The sequence below is a fragment of the Hemiscyllium ocellatum genome, chromosome 1, assembly GCF_020745735.1.
Source record: "Hemiscyllium ocellatum isolate sHemOce1 chromosome 1, sHemOce1.pat.X.cur, whole genome shotgun sequence".
NCBI classification, from domain to species: Eukaryota; Metazoa; Chordata; class Chondrichthyes; order Orectolobiformes; family Hemiscylliidae; genus Hemiscyllium; species Hemiscyllium ocellatum.
In genome coordinates, this window is record NC_083401.1 from 48,991,015 (window position 1) to 49,009,401 (window position 18,387).

Genomic DNA, 18,387 nt, shown 5'->3' on the forward strand with positions numbered 1-18,387 from the left:
ACGTCATATATTTGGTTCAGTGTTGCTGGATTAAAATCCTAGATCTCCCTCCTTAATAGCATGATTGGTATACCCACACCAAATGGATTGCTGTAGTTCAAGAAAGTAGTTCATCACCATCTTCTTAAGAGCAACCATAGATGAGCAATCAGTGCTGGCCCAGCCACATTCTACAATGTCAACAACGAACTTTAAAAAATGAAGAAAATCTTTCATCCTTACTTGATCTGGTCTACACATGACTCCAGACCCAGAGGGATATAATTGACTGACTTCTAGCAGCCCATTAACGTGGCCTAGCAAATTTCTCACGTCAGTGGTAATTGTAGATTGGCAATGCCAGTGACACTCACACCCCATGAAAGAATGTGGCCTTAGTAGCACTCCCATGTCCGTCCTTGTAATTTTGATCTTGAGGGATCTCATCTAATTTCTTCTTGGAACACTGTTGTGACACCCTTTCAGATGGGTGTGCATTCAAGCAGCTGGTAAGGGACTGATGACTAAAGTGGTAAAATCACTAGACCAGTCATGGGTTCATATCCCACCAAGGCAATTGCTGGAATATAAAATTAATTCATAAATTTGTAATATAAAGCTCATCTTCATAACTATAAAACCACTGTTGTTTTCTTTTTCTTGATCACGTGATATGCACCAGTTGACTTGGCTAGCATTTATTACCCATCCTCAACTGCCTAGAATTGTTGTAAAAATTCCTTTTGGTTCAGTCATTTTTTTTTGGAAGATAATCCATGTCCTTACCCAGTCAAGCCAACACATGACTCCAGACCCACAACAATGTGGTTGGCACTTAACTACGTTTGAATTGGTTTAGCCAAGCCACAGTGTCAGGGTAATTGGAGATGGACAACTGCCACCCTGCTGGCACATTCTTATGACAGGACTTTCTCAATTTGAGAAGTGCAGACAGAAAAGCTGGGAAGTTCTCAATACACATGTCAAGTTTTCTATCCTGCTGCATGTTGGCCAAGAGGTGCCTGGTAATAGTAACTGCTGTTTGACTTAATGTATGCTTGCATTAATTATTGCAGGTTTATTGTACTATGCTGGACATGGATACGAAAACTATGGAAACAGTTTTATGGTCCCGATTAATGCTCCAAATCCCTATAGATCAGCAAACTGCTTGTGCGTGCAGAGCATCCTTAAGCTAATGCAAGAGAAGGAGACTGGATTGAATGTCTTCCTGCTGGACATGTGCAGGAAAAGGTATGTACCAGAGAAACTTGTACCATGTTTCATTTAATAGGACTAAATATATTCCTTTCATCATGAGCTTCCATCTGTTGTTCTCTATCTTTGGAGCCAACCCAAAGTCAGTCAGTGAGAGCCAACCAGCTGTGACAGTAAGTTGTTCATATCGTTTGGACTGACTTGGATTTGAGGGGCCTGCTCTAATAGTGAACAACTTATCCAAGATTTTATTAAAAGTGCTTATCTATTCACTTGAAACTAGAGAAACATTTATTTCAAACAACCATTTTCTTATTTCACTAATGTCATTACTCATTTCCCGTTTCTGCCAGTCAAATTCATCAGGCCATGAGGTGATAAATTTGTATTTATAGCAATCCATGTGTTGAGATCTTAATCTTATCTATGCTTCTGTAGAGAGCTGCTATGGTGAGCAGAGGACACAATAGAAAATTAAAGCCACAAATGCTGGTGTCAGAGTGACATTTCAGCAACTGACATGTGGTGATCATCCACCTACCCTCACAACTCAGGAAGTTCTGTAGTATCAGAAAAAAGAGAAGTGAGGGTATTTAGTAAGTAAATGCATTTTTCTGGTTTTATTAAAATCAAAAACGTTTCTTGCTGCTTGGTCTGTGCTGAATTAACTGGTCTTACCTGGTCTTGTGACAATATCCTATGGTTAGTCTCTACACAGGGACGGAATGTAGGTACTGTGCATGGTGAGAGGCTAGTGTGGGTGTAACATACTGTGAATAGTGAACTACCTGATTCTATGTTTACAGGAATATGCATGATGACACCATTCCAAATATGGAGGCCTTAAAAGTTACAGCCAATATTGTGTTTGGATACGCAACGTAAGTAGTTGTCTATCTTGATGAAAGATTGAATTTTATGAAGTCATGTTAACTTTTCACTTGAAATTATGAAACTTAGTCAAATGGAAGTCAAAAGCATCCAAGCTCCAGACAAATTTCACTGTTTGGTGTTTCTTGTCCAATTCGAACCAGTCTGGTAACAGCCTTTCTGTCACCTCTGCGTTTTGCAAATGCTGAGTTATTGAATTTATTAAATGTTGTTATGTTCCCTGTGGAGATAGATGACTTTAAAAAGTAATTCAAATTCTTGTAACCTATAACAAATCAAAAACAGTTTTGACTAAATACTGAACAACAGAAGAGATCCCCCATTTAAAAGTCAAAACGCCCAGATATCTCCCTCCATGTTCATGCATTACACTCCCCATTAAGGAGATGCACTGTTCTTAAAGCCAGTCCATAGTGATTTTTAGAATCTGGTGGTACCTTCCTTTCTTCTCCCTTTCCAACTGTAACTTCTAATTCTTGAACTGACTTCATTTGAAGTGACTTTCAATACATTGGATAACCAGGAGACCTATTCCTCCAGCCAAAGTTAGATGACTCTTCCTATTTGTTCAAATTCTCATGAACTCAGTCTCTTTAATATGTGTATGTGCTCTCACTCAATTTCTTGTCTCGTGAACCATAGAATTTTCCTGCCTCCATCTTCCTACTATCTCTCTGCCACTTCATTATAGTCTTGTAGATTTTCACTGTTTGTGACATTTAATAATATTTTAAGCGAATATACTAAGTCAGTCTTTTCCATAGTTTGCTATGAATTCTCATTCTCAATTCCCATCTTCATGGCAAATATGAATCTAGTGGGCTTGAATCAAGGTAGAAAATCCAGTTCAATCTTGAAATTAAATATTCAGTTCAAATTATACTCACTTACCAAACCTGATGTTCTGAACACATTCTTAGGGTTTTGGGGACTAACAATCTATCCACTGTCAGTACACAATTTATACCTTTTTCCAGTAAGACAAATTGGGCACCTTCACATATTAACAACTAAGCCACCCAAGCTTGTTGTCGGGCAGAGTTCAAAGCAGCTCATATGTCTCCATCCAATCTACCATCTTATCTAAACTAAGGGTAGCACCAGCCCATAACAATCCTTTAAAACTTTCTATTTGTAACAGTGCAGAAATAACAGGTATGTATAGAGTGTGAAAGTAGTTGAATACAAAAGCACATAGAAATTATAATGCACAGCAGTTCTGTTTATGCAGCTAGATGACCTAGTAAGCATCCAACATTGTGGAAAGTGCACACTCGTTATAAACTGGAAAGGGACCATTGCTTATTCTTTGGTCTGCACAGATCCAGTGGGCCAAATGGCCTCTTCCTGCACCATTAATCTTCCATATTTCTATCTTTGTATAAGCAAATAATTTCATTTAAGACTAAAACACAACAAAAAGTGGAAGTAAACCATACAGTCATCCAAGCTTGCTCAGCCACCTTATACAATCACAGCTGATTTCCTGTCTCAGTTCAGTGTTCCAACCATTCCCATTTTCCCGTGATTCCCTGAGAGATCAAAAATATACTTAATCCATTCTTAAAAATATTCTCCAATGCAGCAATGAATAACCATCTAAACAATTCCAAAGCTTAACAGCCACTGAGTGTAGAGATTTCTCCTTGCACGAGTCCTGCATAAGTGCATTCGGAAACTCTGGCCCTCCCCAATATTTTCTAGATTTCCCATCTAGTAGATAAAGACCTCTGTAACTTTGCATCAAGTGTTTTCAGAACCTTCTATTTCAAAGAGATGGCCTTTCATTAATCTAGATTCTAGAGTCCACAAGATGAGCGAGAGAAATCATGGGCCCTGGTGCATCTCCTGTTCTTAGTCCCTGATCCTGTCCTTCCTTCTGAGCCTCAACGGCTTCTGTAAGGCACCTTCGTGATGTCCTTCATGTCCTATGGAATAGGATAGTGCAGCACAGAATGGGGCCATTCAGCCCATTGAATCCCCACCAGTTCTATCCAAGAGATAGTCAGCCAGTTCCACACCTCCTCAGACTTGTTTATTCCATTTTTAATTGTGTCTATCTGACGTTTTTTTTAAACACCAAAGTGAATCTGTATCTCCTAAATCTCCGGGAAGGAGTGCATTCTAAATCCTAACTACTCTATGTGTAAACATATTTCCTCATGTTGCATTTTTGCTAATTAACTTATGAATTTAAGTTTGGGCCATTCTAGTCCCCCTTACCAATATGATCAGTGCAGTGGATAGGAAGACCAAAGTCTTGTTATTTTGGCATTACTCTGATTATAGACTTCAGTGGACTAGCAATCATTAGACTCGCGATCCAGAACCTTAAACTAACGTTCTGAGGACGTGAGTTCAAATCGTGCCAGTCAGATGGTGAAATTTGAAATCAATAAGAATCTGATGCAACAATCATGTAACCCCCACTGATTGTCCTAAAAAGCTGTTCTTAGTTTGCTAATGCCCATTAGGGAAGGTAACTGCTGTCTTTATCTAGTCTGGTCTTCATGTGATTTCAGACACTCAGTAATCTGGTTAACTTTGAACTGTTGTCTCGGCATTTAGGGATGACAATAAATTCTGGCCTGGCCAGTAGCATCTAAATTCCATGAACAAATCAAACAAAGTAATTTTTGTTTATGCTCTATCTAACCATGTAACTACTGTTGGAGGCCTATAAACTGTCTGCTAAAAGTAATAAAAGAAAAAAATATATAAATTGTTTATTTTCTACATTTGAAGATGTCAAGGTGCAGAAGCATTTGAAATTCAGCATTTTGGATTAGCAAATGGCATATTTATGAAATTCCTAAAGGAACGCCTGTTAGAGGATGAAAAAATCACAGTGTTGCTTGACAGAGTTGCTGAAGGTAAATGCTTTATTATATTAAGATTTTTTTCTCAACTACAGAAGCAGCACAGTGGTTCAGTGATAAGCACTGCGGCCTCACTGTGCTCAGGACTCAAATTCAATTCCAGCCTTGGGCGACTGCCTGTGTGGAGTTTGCACATTCTCCCCGTGTCTACGTGGGTTTCCTCTGGGTGCTCAGGGTTCCTTCCACAGTCCAAAGATGTGCAGTTGGCCATTGTACAAAGTGGGGAAGAATGGGATTGTGGGAGATATAGCAGTTTGGATCAGTAATTGGCTTGCTGAAAGAAGACAGAGGGTGGTGGTTGATGGGCAATGTTCACCCTGGAGTCCATTTACCAGTGGTGTACTACAAGGGTCAGTGTTGGGTCCACTGCTGTTCGTCATTTTTATAAACGACTTGGATGGGGGCATAGAAGGGTGGGTTAGTAAATTTGCAGACGACACTGAGGTCGGTGGAATTGTGGATAGTGACGAATCATGTTGTAGGTTACAGAGAGACATGGATAAGCTGCAGAGCTGGGCTGAGAGGTGGCAAATGGAGTTTAATGCAGACAAGTGTGAGGTGATTCACTTTGGTCAGAGTAACCGGAATGCAAAGTGCTGGGCAAATGGTAAGATTCTTGGTAGTGTTGATGAGCAGAGAGATCTCAGTGTCCAGGTACACAGATCCTTGAAAGTTGCCACCCAGATTTGCAGGGTCGTTAAGAAGGCATACAGTGTTTTAGCTTTTATTAATAGAGGGATCGAGTTCTGGAACCATGAGGTTATGCTACAGCTGTACAAAACTCTGGTGCGGCCGTACTTAGAGTATTGTGTACAGTTCTGTTCACCACATTATAAGAAGGATGTGGAAGCTTTGGAAAGGATGCAGAGGAGATTTACTAGGATGTTGCCTGGTATGGAGGGAAGGTCTTACGAGGAAAGGCTGAGGGACTTGAGGCTGTTTTTGTTAGAGAGAAGGTTGAAAGGTGGCTTAATAGAGACATATAAGATAATCAGAGGGTTAGATAGGGTGGATAGGGAGAGCCTTTTTCCAAGTATGGTGACAGCGAGCACGAGGGGGCATAGCTTTAAATTGAGGGGTGATAGATATAGGACAGATGTCAGAGGTAGTTTCTTTACTCAGAGAGTAGTAAGGGTATGGAATGCTATTCCTGCAATGGTAGTAGATTCGCCAGCTTTAAGTGCATTTAAGTTGTCATTGGACAAGCATATTGACATACATGGAATAGTGTAGTTTAGATGGGCTTCAGATTGGTATGACAGGTCAGTGCAACATCGAGGGCCGAAGAGCCTGTACTGCGCTGTAATGTTCTATGTTCTATGTGTAGGTTAGGTGGATTGGCTGTGTTAAATGGCCCTATATCATCCAGGGATGTGCAGCTTAGGTGGATTAGCCATGGTAGAACAGGATTACAAAATAGCGTACGGGTTGGAATGCTCTTCAGAAGGATTTTGCAGACTGAATGGGCCAAATGGCCTCATTCTGCCCTCTAGGGATTCTATGATGCATATTTAATCTGCTTGGATTTGTTATATATGGAGACCAATTGCAATTCTTGAGTCATTAAGCCAAACTAATGAGAAATCCATTCAATTAGTACCTCTACTGCCCATTCTGTCAAATAGTAGTGGGTTCAAACTCCACGATAAACTTGAGCACATAACTTATGCTGACACTTCAGCAATCCAATTCATTGTTGAAGATGTCTTCTTTCAATAGTTACACTTTAATACACCCTAACAGCCTCTCACCGTGGTGGCACAAATGAGTTATAAGAAGGTCAGGGAGTTATCTTGGCTAACAGTCCTCCCTGAGTCAACACTTACTATAAGGTAAAAACAAGGACTGCAGATGCTGGAAACCAGAGTCTAGATTAGAATGTTGCTGGAAAAGCACAGCAGGTCAGGTAGCATCCAAGGAGCAGGAAAATCGACATCTTGGGCAAAAGCCCTTCATCAGGAATAGAGGCCTGTATTCCTGATGAAGGACTTTTGCCTGAAACGTCGACTTTCCTGCTCCTTGGATGCCGCCTGACCTGTGCTTTTCCAGCACCATTCTAATCTAGACACTTATTATAAGGTAGGTAAAAACAATGACTGCAGATGCTGGAAACCAGATTTTGGATTTGTGGTGCTGGAAGAGCACAGCAGTTCAGGCAGCATCCAAGGAGCAGCAAAATTGACGTTTCGGGCAAAAGCCTTTCATCAGGAATAAAGGCAGAGAGCCTGAAGTGTGGAGAGATAAGCTAGAGGAGGGTGGGGATGGGGAGAAAGTAGCATGGAGTACAATAGGTGAGTGGGGGAGGGGATGAAGGTGATAGGTCAGGGAGGAGGGTGGAGTGGATAGGTGGAAAAGAAGATAGGCAGGTAGGACAAGTCATGGGGACAGTGCTGAGCTGGAAGTTTGGAACTCGGGTGAGGTGGGGGAAGGGGGAATGAGGAAACTGTTGAAGTCCAATTGATGCCCTGGGGTTGAAGTGTTCTGAGGCGGAAGATGAGGCGGTGTTTATTCAACCATTATTAACTTGATTGCGAAGCCATACTCTATTTACATAGTACTTTCTTATCCATATCAATGCAAAAATTTCAACTTCCACATAAAGAATCATGACTTTTTTCCATAAATGCTTTGTTTTGTGACAAGTTGCTTAAAAATATTCTAGTGGACTTAAGGACCCCATCACAGTAGGTGGTGAGAGACTGGGGAGTCAAAACCTCAGACCGTAAGGGGAACAGTCACTCAATTGTGATTTTCCCCAAGTCAGCCAATTAATAGTTGGCAGGTAGACCCATTATCCAAATGGGGATGGCAGGGAAACTCTCAGATCTGGTGAGAAGCAGCAGCAATAGGAGAGGTGGAAGTCCCCGTTCTCCAAGTTTTAAAACCTTAACTTAAAAAAATGGCTTAAACAGCCATTAGGAGTGAGAAAACCCTTCACTGGATGACCTGTGGCTGCAGCTAAATCCAGATGGAAGAAGAGGCTGTCTAATTCTGTCTGTTGCATTAGACCTTGGCCTGCTGCTGTTACGTCAGACAGTAGCCATGCTTCCCATTTCTTGTGAGTACACCAAATGGAAAATTGTAGTTTTCTCCAAGAGGAGACGCTCAGTAGCTTTTAAATTTGTGATTCATTTATTTAGGGTGCCCTTTTAAGATGTACCACTGTCTCTTCAAATGTGACAAAGGCAGAATCATAAGAACAAAGAACAAAGAAAACTTTCAGCCCAGGAACAGTCCCTTCAGCCCACCAAGCCTGAGCTGATCCAAATCCACCGTCTAAACCTGTCACCCAATTCCTAAGCATCTGTATCCCTCTGCTCCCCACCCATTCGTACATCTGTCCAGATGCATTTTAAATAAATCTACCGTGCCTGTCTCTACTACGTCTGCTGGCAACGTGTTCCAAGCACCTACCACCCTCTGGTGTAAAGTACTTGTCGCGAGTATCCCCCTTTCACCTCTCACCTTGAAAGCGTGACCTCTCGTTATTGAATACTACATCCTGGGTAAAAGCCTATCTCTATCTACCTTGTCTATACCCTTCATGATTTTGTAAACCTCAATCTCCTTTTTTCAAATGAAAACAATCCTAACCTACTCAACCTCTCTTCATAGCTAGCACCTTTCATACCAGGCAACGTCTCATAAACTTTCTCTGCACCCTCTCCAAAGCATCCACATCCTTTTCGTAATGTGGCGACCAGAAATGTACACAATATTCTAAATGCAGCCGAACCAATTCTGTGTACAATTTTAACATGACCTGCCAGCTCTTATACTTAATCGCCTGGCAGGTGAAGGCATGCATACCATATGCCTTTCTGACCACTCTATCCACCTGTGCAGCCACCTTTAGGGTACAATGGACCTGAACTTCCAGATCTCTCTGCCCATCAACTTTTCCCAAGGCTCTTCCGTTTACTGTTTAGTCCACTCTAGAATTAGACTTCTCAAAATGCATCACCTCACATTTGCCTGGATTGAACTCCATCTACCACTTCTCCACCCAATTGTATTCTTTGACAGTCCGTTGTGCTTTCTGCTACTCCATCAATCTTCTTGTCATCTGCAAACTTACTGATCAGACCATCAATATCCTCTTCTGGATCACTTATGTATATTACAAACAACAGTGGTCCCAACACTGATCCCTGTGGAACATCACTGGTCACCTTTCTCCATTTCAAGAAACTCCTTTCAACTGCGACTCCCTATATCCTGTTACTCAACCAGTTCTTTATCCACCTAGCTAGAACACCCTGCACACTATGTGACTTCACTTTCTCTTAGTTTACCATGGGGAATGTTATCAAACACCTTAGTAAAGTCCATGTATATGACATCTATTGCCCTTCCTTCATCTATCAACCTGGTCACTTCCTCGAAGAACTCTATTAAGTTGGTAAGGCACAATCCCCCCCTGCACAAAACCATGTTGCCTATCACTGATAAGCACATTCGTTTCCAAATATAAATAGGTTTTATCCCTCAGTACTGTTTCCAGCAACTTTCCCACCATTGACGTCAGGCTCTCTGGTTTGTAGTTACCCGGAAAATCCCTACTACCCTTCTCGTATAGGGGGAAAACATGAGTAACCCTCCAGTCCTCTGGCACCTCACCTGTATTTAAGAATGCTGCAAAGATATCTGTCAGGGCCCTAGCTATTTCGTCTCTCACATTCCTCAGCAACTTGGGATTAATCCATCCGGTCCCAGGAATTTGTCCACTTTAATAACCTCTAGCCTACCCAACTCATCTTCCCTACTTATGTCAATGTGATCCAGAGTAATTAAACTTCTATCTATAATCTCAACATTCATCATGTCCCTCTCCTCAGTGAACACTGATGCAAAGTAATCATTCAGCATCTCACCCATTTTCTCAGGTTTGACACACAACCTTCCATCCTTATCCTTTAATGGACCAATCCTTTCTCTAGTTATCCACTTGCTTCTTATATAAGAATAAAAGGCTTTGGAATTCTCCTTAATTCTACTCGCTAAAGCTATTTCATGACCCCTTTAGCCTGCTTGATTCCTCGTTTAAGACTGGGCCTACTCTTCCAATATTCCTCCAGGGCCCGTTCTGTCCTTAGCTGTCTGGACCTTATGTATGATTCCCTTTTCATCTTGGCTAGTCGTACAATTTCTCCTGTCATCCACAGTTCATAAATCTTACCTTTCCTATCCTTTGCTTTTAACGGTTTATGTTGATCCTGTACTATCTTTGAGAGCCTCTCTTATATCAAATGTGGACCTCCCTTCAAATTGCTGTGTCAAATCCACTTTTCCCAGCTCCTGTCTAATTTTGATATAATTGCCTTTGGCCCAGTTTAGTACTCTTCCCTTAGGACCACTCTCATCATTGTCTATGAGTAATCTAAAATTTATAGAATTGTGGTCACTGTTCCCAAAGAAATCCCCCACTACAACTTCTACTACCTGGCCTGGCTCATTCCCCAAAACCAAGTCCAATATGGCCCCTTAACTCAAAAGACTATTGACATACTGCTCCAGAAAATTGCCCTGTACACTTTTTATAAATCCTGCCCCATCCAGACTTCTGACACTAAATGTATCCCAGCCAATGTTGGGAACATTAAAATCACCACTACTCTGTTGCCTCTACATCTTTCCATAATCTGTTTACTATTTGTTATTCTTCCCCACGCTCACTGTAAGCCAGCCCCAGCAATCCCTTCTTCTTTCTCAACTCCACCCAAAACACCTCCATAGTGAGCTCCATTAGCACAGCCGTGATATCATCCCTGACCAGCAACCTCCCCCCCCCCCCCCCCCCGCCGCCGCCGCCAACGCTCCGGTTCACCCTCCCCTTTTCGAAAGGTTTTGCAGCCATTCGGTGACATCCCTGACCCGAGCAACTGGGAGGTAACATACCATTCGAGAGTCACATTTTCTGCCACAGAACTGCCTATCTACTCCCCTCACAATAGAATCCCCTATGACTATGGCCCTACAAGCCTTTTTCCTGCCCTTCTGAACAGCAGTGCCTACCACGTTGCCACGATCTTGACAACTGCTGCCCTCTCCTGTTGAGCCATCTCCCCCAACAGTATCCAAAATGGCTTCCTGATGAAGGGCTCTGGCCCAAAACGTCGAATTTCCTGTTCCTTGGATGCTGCCTAACCTGCTGTGCTTTAACCAGCAACACATTTTCAGCTCTGATCTCCAGCATCTGCAGACCTCACTTTTTATTCCAAAATGGTATACCTGTTTTGGAGGGAGATGACTGCAGGGGACACCTGCACTGCCTTCCTACTTTTGGTCACCCATTCACTATCTCCCTTAGCAATTCTAACCTGCAGTGTGACCACTTCACTAAACGTGCTGTCCACGACCTCCTCAGCATCGTGGATGTTCCACAGTGAGTCCATCTGCAGGTCCAGAGCCATCATGCGGTCAATCAAGAGCTGCAGCTGGACACACTTCTTGCAAGTGTGTCAGGAACGTCAGCCACGTTCCTGAGCTCCCACATCAAGCAAGAGTCACATGCCATCGGTCTGAGGTCCCCTGCCACTGTAAGCCTTAGCTTTACGTCAACTAACTTAAACCAAACAATGCGCTTAAATGTACGAAAGAAAAGAGAGAGAAAAATAAACAGCCTTTCCTTACAGAGTCTTTTTCTTCTGGTTAGAGGAGAGTGGGGTGGGAGGGAGATACTACATGTATAGTATCATCTGCACATTTGTACTGACAGGAACATATTAAAAGAGCACTGGACCATGGAGTTGCATCAAGTGAATGTGGAGAAAAACTCCACCTTGAGATTTCCTCACCTTATACCCCATCTCAGATTCTGATCGTTACTGAAATTGAGTGAGGAAGTTGTCTTTGGATAGAACAAGAAAAGGGTGATTGCAATAGGTTTTGCCTTAATGAGATCCTGGTAAAGGGACTATGTTATGGGGTAGCAGACATGTAGTCATTTCAACAGAGTAAGCTTGCACTAATTGTCAATATTAGACTTGAAATATCAGGTAAAGAGTTTACAATACAAACCAGCTTTTTAAAGGTGGCAGTAAAACTAGTTAAGTGAAAATATAAAACCGTGAAGTGGAGCTTTTGAAGATTGTTGATTATTTCGAAGTTATTGGACTCATCTTTTTCCTCTTTCCAGTACAAATGAAAGGTGTTAACATCAGTTTTCAGATGCTGCCAGTTTTGCTGCTTATTGCCAGGTTTTAATTGCAATTATTTTCACATATGTTGACTTACTTTCTCATCTTAATGCAGTCCTGATGTTTTAAATTGCAGACATGGGAAAATGTGACCTCACTAAGGGAAAGCAAGCTCTGGAAATTCGCAGCAGTCTCTGTGAGAAGAGAGCCTTGACCGATCCAATCCATTCATCAGGCTGCTCCGCTGAATCACTGGCACGCAACCTGCAGTGGGCAAAGGCCCATGGTAACATATTTCTCATCTCTGGCAATAGCTCATTGGAAGATTGGATTGTAGCCCAGTTTGTGACAGCTCTAGTTATTGTGGAGGTATTTCAAGTATGCAATAAACATGAAAGCTAAGCCAATGGAGGAATGCTGGCAATCTGCATAATTGATTGGGCAGGTTAGGGAGTGGTATAGATTTTGTAAATCAGTTCTCCCAGCTCGGAGCTTTGTGTGACAGATATTTGCATGCTGTGTCTTGTACAAACGCCTGAGGATGGTGAATCTGACAAAGGCAAACTGATTTATGCACATGGACTCCCCACGTAGACACCTGCTGCACAAACACTGTACTGGGAATGTAGAGTTTACCCTGATATCTCAAAGTAAAAAGCTTGAGTGAAGGAGTATGCAAAGAGAGTTCAGTAATAGGCCTGATATTGTTTACTTTATAAAAGTCAATTGAATAGATTTTCCTCAGTGTAAAAGTTGCAGTACAAGAGGTGGTATTGTTTTCTCCTAAATGAGTTGGGTTTAAGGTGACTGGTGGGAATGTTGTCTATTCCTCCAATGATGCTTTTCAATCTAATAATGAGGCAGTCACGTAGTAATAATGCCACTAGTAATCCAGAACCCCAGCCTAATGCTGCCACTGTCTTATAGGAGTTGGTGGCATTTAAATTCAGTTAGTGAATCTAGAATTAAAACTAATCTAATGGTGATGGCAAGCCATTGTCTATTGTTGTAATTCCTATCTTGGTTCACCTTCTGAAGAAATAGCTACTGTCCTTACTTGGTCTCGCTTGTATGTGACTCAAGACCTACAATCATGTGGTTGACTATTGACTGCACTCTGGGATGGCCTAGCAAGCCACTCTGTGGTACCCACTGACATGGAGTCAAAGAGAAGGAGTGAAACCTTATGGCTAACTGCATTGTGGGCAGGACTAGATACCAAGAACTGTGGCAGTTCAAGGAGGCACCTCAATCCTCCCCCTCGCCCTTTGCCCCCCCCCCCCGGCTCAACATTTTGAAGAGAAATGAGAGATGATAAATGCCCTGTTTAAGTTACTTCTATATATATTGTTGTGCTTCAGGATCATAATCTCACTTGCCCCATTGTTCCTTCATGAATTTGTTTCTTTTGTTTATATGTGAGTGGAAGGTGCAAAGGAAAATACAAACAAGTTTATTGCCTGAATAGTGTATTGCTAAAATTGCTACAAAAATAAAATTACAAAAATTTCAGCTAAGATTAAGTACTTCAAAGTTAATAATACTGCAACACCTAATTCAATTTTTCATAGCATGTCAAAGGAAATGTATTTCAGTTACTGACTTAGACATTTAATAGCTAATTAAGTTCTGCATTGATTGCTGTAGGCTGAAGTGTGGCTCACGTTGTCTTATTTGAGAAGAGTCAGAAATCCAATCCTTCTAATTATGTGATTTTAATGCTGGCTGGAAAAATGGCTTGTAGAAGGCAACAATTTAGATCACTTGGAAAGTTCAGCAGTTATTAGGGATTCTCAGCATGACATTTGTTAATTTTGGTGCTGTCTCCTAATCTAATTGAATTCTGTGAAGATGGTAGATGAAGATAATTCTGTTCTTGTCGTAAACTTTAATTGTAGACTGATTTAGACAAGTGAATAAGCCCAAATGCAATCAGTGGCATTTAAGTTGGACACGTGCAGTGTTATCCACTTAGTCATTGAGTAGTATAGCACAGAAACAGACCCTTCAGTCCAGCTTGTCCCTGCTAACAAGTATATTAAATTAATCTAGTCCCACTTACCAGTATTTGGCCCATATCCCTCTAAACCCTTCTTATTCAATTACCCATCAAGATGCCTTTTAAATGCTGTAATTGTACCAGCCTCCACCAATTCCTCTGGCAGTTCATTCCATACATTCACCACCCTCTGCATGAAAAGGTTGCCTCTTAAGTTACCAATTGGATACATATTTGGCTTAATGGCAAGAGACAGAGAGTAGCAGACTGGAAGCCTATGACCAGTGGTGTTCCACAGGGTCAGTTCTGGGTCCTCTTTTGTTTGTCATTTATATAAATGATTTGGATGAGAATATAGAAGGCATGGTTAGTAAGTTTGCAGATGACACTAAAGGTGGTGGCATAGTAGAGAGTGAAGATTTTCTAAGATTATAGTGGGATTTTGATCAAATGGATCGATGGGCTGAAAAATGGCAGGAGAAATTCATTCTGGATAAATTCAAAATATTACATTTGGGTACAATAAACAATGGTGGGGTTTATACAATTAATGGTAGCACCCTGGATAATGTTGTAGAATAGAGGAACCTAGGAGTGCAGGTACATCATTCTTTGAAGTTTGCATTGCATATAGACAAGGTGGTTAAAAAGGTATTTGGTATGCTTGCCATTATTGTTCAGTCCTTTGAGTGCAGGAGTTGGGAAGTCACATTGAGGTTTTGCTGAGGCCTCTTCTGGATAATTGTGTCCAATTCTGGTCACCCACTTGTAGGAAGAATGTTATGAAGCTGGAGAGGGTTCAGAAGAGATTTACCAGCATGTTATCTCGTATGGAAGGTTTGAGTTCTAAAGAAAGGCTGGCTAGGCTGGGGCATTTTCACTGGAGCGTAGGAGAGGCGACCTGAAGTAATTTATAAAATAATGGGAGGTATAGATAAAGTTAATGGTAATTGTATTTTCTCAAGGATGGGGTATTTCAAGATTAAGGGGCACATTTTAAGGTGAGAGAGGAGAGAGATTAAAAAGACATGGGGTAAATTTCATGAGGGTGGTTCACGTGTGGAATGAACGTCCTGAGGAAGTGCTGGATGTGGATACAATTGCAATGTTGAGAAAACATTTGGATAGATATATGAATAGGAAAGATTTGGAAGGATATAGGTCAGGAGCAAGCAGTTAGGACTAGTTTAGTTTGAGATTATGTTCAGCATAGACTGGCTGGACCGAAGGATCTGTTTCTGTGCTATATGAACCTTTTTAATCTTTCCCCTCTCACCTTAAACCTATGCCCTCTAGTTTAGACTCCCCTACCCTGGCGAAAAGTCATTGATTATTCACCATATGCCCCTCATGATTTTATAAACTTCTATAAACTTCAGCCTCCGACACTTCAGGGAATATAATCCCAGCCTATTCAGTCTCTCCCTGTAGCTCAAATCCTCCAACTTTGGCAATATCCTTGTAAATCTTTTCTGAACCTTTTCAAGTTTAACAGCATCTTTCCTGTATAAAAGAGACCAGAATTGACGGCAGTATTCCAAAAGTGGCCAAACCAATGTCCTGCACAGCTGCAACATGACCCCCCAACTCCTAAACTCAATGCATTGAGCAATAAAGGCATATGTCATCTTCACTATCCTGTCTCCCTGCAACTCCACTTTCACAGAACTGTGAATTTTCACTCCAAGGTCTCAATGTTTGGCAATGCTCCCCAGGACCTTACTATTAAGTGTATAAGTCCTACCCTGATTTGCCCTACCATAGTGCAGCACCTGACATTTCTGTACTCACTTGGAGTGAACAAACTCCAAGGCTTGCTTTATCATACAAGAATGCCTATTAAGTTGACGATAAAAGAGAGATTCAAGCATCATGGTTTGTTGAAGTTGCATTATATGTGATGTTTGGATGGAAAGTAGATAAAATAGCATGTTAAGTATAAAGCAAAGTCTTTGTAGGTAATTTACACTTCTGCTAACTTAGGATCTTGTATTGAAGTATTGATGATGCCATCTCTACTGTTTCCAAAGTTGTGGAAGGGACAGACAGGAAGGCGGCAGACAAACCACCTGTTAAATTTTATGACTCTCTTGGCATTCAAATCCACAATGAATGAGTGTGGAATCCAACCTTTGGAAAAGTACCTTGCGAAAAATGTTGCTGCAGGTGGGAAATCCAGGATGTAAACACCTTGTGTAAAATGTAGATTGGTCATCAGGCACTATTTCAATTTTGCAAAAAGTCACAGCCCTTGGCAACAAACTGCTCAAACCTCTGATGGTTACAGAGTTGTTAGAATGTATTAAATGTAACTTGGCATGGGACACAACATGCTTCCTTAAGCTTGGAGAGGAATTTCTCCTAATACTTCCTGATCTAGCTTTATTATGTCGCTTCTTCATTTGTCTCTCTGAAGACATAATGAGTCAGGAAAGAGCATTCAAGTAGCACTGCTGTTTAGATATGGTTGGCATCATGAGTTGTTTTTTTCTCATGTGTTCGTGTTTGTACAATCTCGTGTAATTTTCGCATTATTCTGTTGAAACATACATATATGTCTACCAGTTTTTAACTGCCATCTGATATTTGTGTTTTCAGAGCTACCTGAAAGTATGTGGCTTGAGTTTGACTGCGGTGTCCAAATTCAACTAGGTTTTGCTGCTGAGTTCTCAAATGTCATGATAATTTACACGCGTATTGTGAAAAAACCAAAAGGAATTACAATGTGCAAAGCATATGTCACAGATTTTCCACAGGTAAAATTTGTATTTTTTCTCCAAAAGAACTTCACAGCTGTACATTTGGTTACACTGGCATGATTTAAGTGGCAGTGTATTTCACTGATGACTTGTACAGGTAAATGAAACAAGTCCTTCATTCTGAAAATTGAACTGAAGTGAAGTGGACAAGAGCATATTTTGAGGTCTGAGCATTAGAATATCCTTGGTCCATTTTTCTGTATATCCTAGACTTGCACCAGGCTTTGTTCACCCTGTGCTCATTGCTTTACATTGGCTTTTCTATAAGCAATGCCTCTTTTGAAATTTGTTCCCTAGTTCTTTCAAATCTGTCTATGCCTTTACCACTTCCTATCCCTCTGACCCCTTCCAATCTCCAAAATCCATGTGCTCCTCCACTCCTGGCCTTTTGGGTATCCCAATTTTAATACTGTCTACAGTTTCTGAGGCCATTAATACTTGCTGTTCCTTCACTCCATCTCTCTACCTTTCTTTATTCTTAAAGATGGATCTCTGGACAAGCTTTTTATCATCTGGCCTATAATCATCTTATGTTCCTCAGTATTACATTTATTTGTTAAAAATCACACAACACCAGGTTATTGTCCGACAAGTTTAATTGGAAGCACACTAGCTTTCGGAGCGATGCTCCTTCATCAGGTGATTGTGGAGGGCTGATCACCAGATGAAGGAACGTCGCTCCGAAAGCTAGTGTGCTTCCAATTAAACCTGTCGGACTATAACCTGGTGTTGTGTGATTTTTAACTTTGTACACCCCAGTCCAACATCGGCATCTCCAAATCATGAAATTTATTTGTTAATGCTCCTGTGAAGGACCTTGGAGAAGCTATCTGAATACAATCAGTTGTTTTTATATCAACAGACGAATTTCTTCATTGCCATACCACCCCCTCCCTCCAGATTTAAAATCCCGCCTTTTAGCAGTAAATTATTAGGAAAATTGGACAGCATAAAGTAGGTGCTGATATGGAAGAGGGACAGTTGAGGGTTTTGTACTAAAGTAGGCAAAGGCACAGGAAGTTGTGTAGATGGAAAACAGAAGTTAAAAAGGTGAAGTGATATCCGAGTATTCTTCTATTGTCATCTGTACTCCATTATAAGAGTACCGTGCAAAATCTTTACAAATTTCACCTCTTATGACAACATCATAGCTCCAAGTACCTAGATATAATTCTTGGACACAACAGAGGAATAAAAGTAATTGCATTACTTTACGGAGTTGAAAAATATATTATTAGGAGGATATCATTAAAGGGTTAACATTGCAATACAGTAGGAAATTTCAAATAGATATTACATTGTAGCAGCTCAGTGCAGGAACTCCACACATGGTCTGGCTGCCCGTGCCAAATCCCAGTCCCCGCTCGGTTCCAAGCCCCAAAACACTCCATACCAGCACTCAGCTACTCCAAGGTAAGTCCCAGTACTACCTCCCCTTGCACTGGTCTCCGCCCGGAACTCGCTGCCTCCGCACTGCTCAGGAGCCACTTCTCCCCCTCCCTGCTCCGCGGCTGTGTCCCCCC

At 41.3% G+C, this 18,387-nt stretch overlaps 1 protein-coding gene across 2 annotated transcripts in view; it reads left to right on the plus strand.

The window, feature by feature from the left end:
* The window catches only part of LOC132834096 (mucosa-associated lymphoid tissue lymphoma translocation protein 1-like), a 98,445-nt gene that overhangs the window by 70,134 nt on the left and 9,924 nt on the right, over positions 1-18,387 (plus strand). For both annotated transcript variants that reach the window (XM_060852775.1, XM_060852859.1), the window contains exons 10-14: positions 1,056-1,233; positions 2,004-2,078; positions 4,834-4,961; positions 12,243-12,392; positions 16,704-16,861. In XM_060852775.1, the coding sequence (XP_060708758.1) occupies positions 1,056-1,233; positions 2,004-2,078; positions 4,834-4,961; positions 12,243-12,392; positions 16,704-16,861 (689 nt within the window). The remainder of the gene's footprint in view (positions 1-1,055; positions 1,234-2,003; positions 2,079-4,833; positions 4,962-12,242; positions 12,393-16,703; positions 16,862-18,387) is intronic.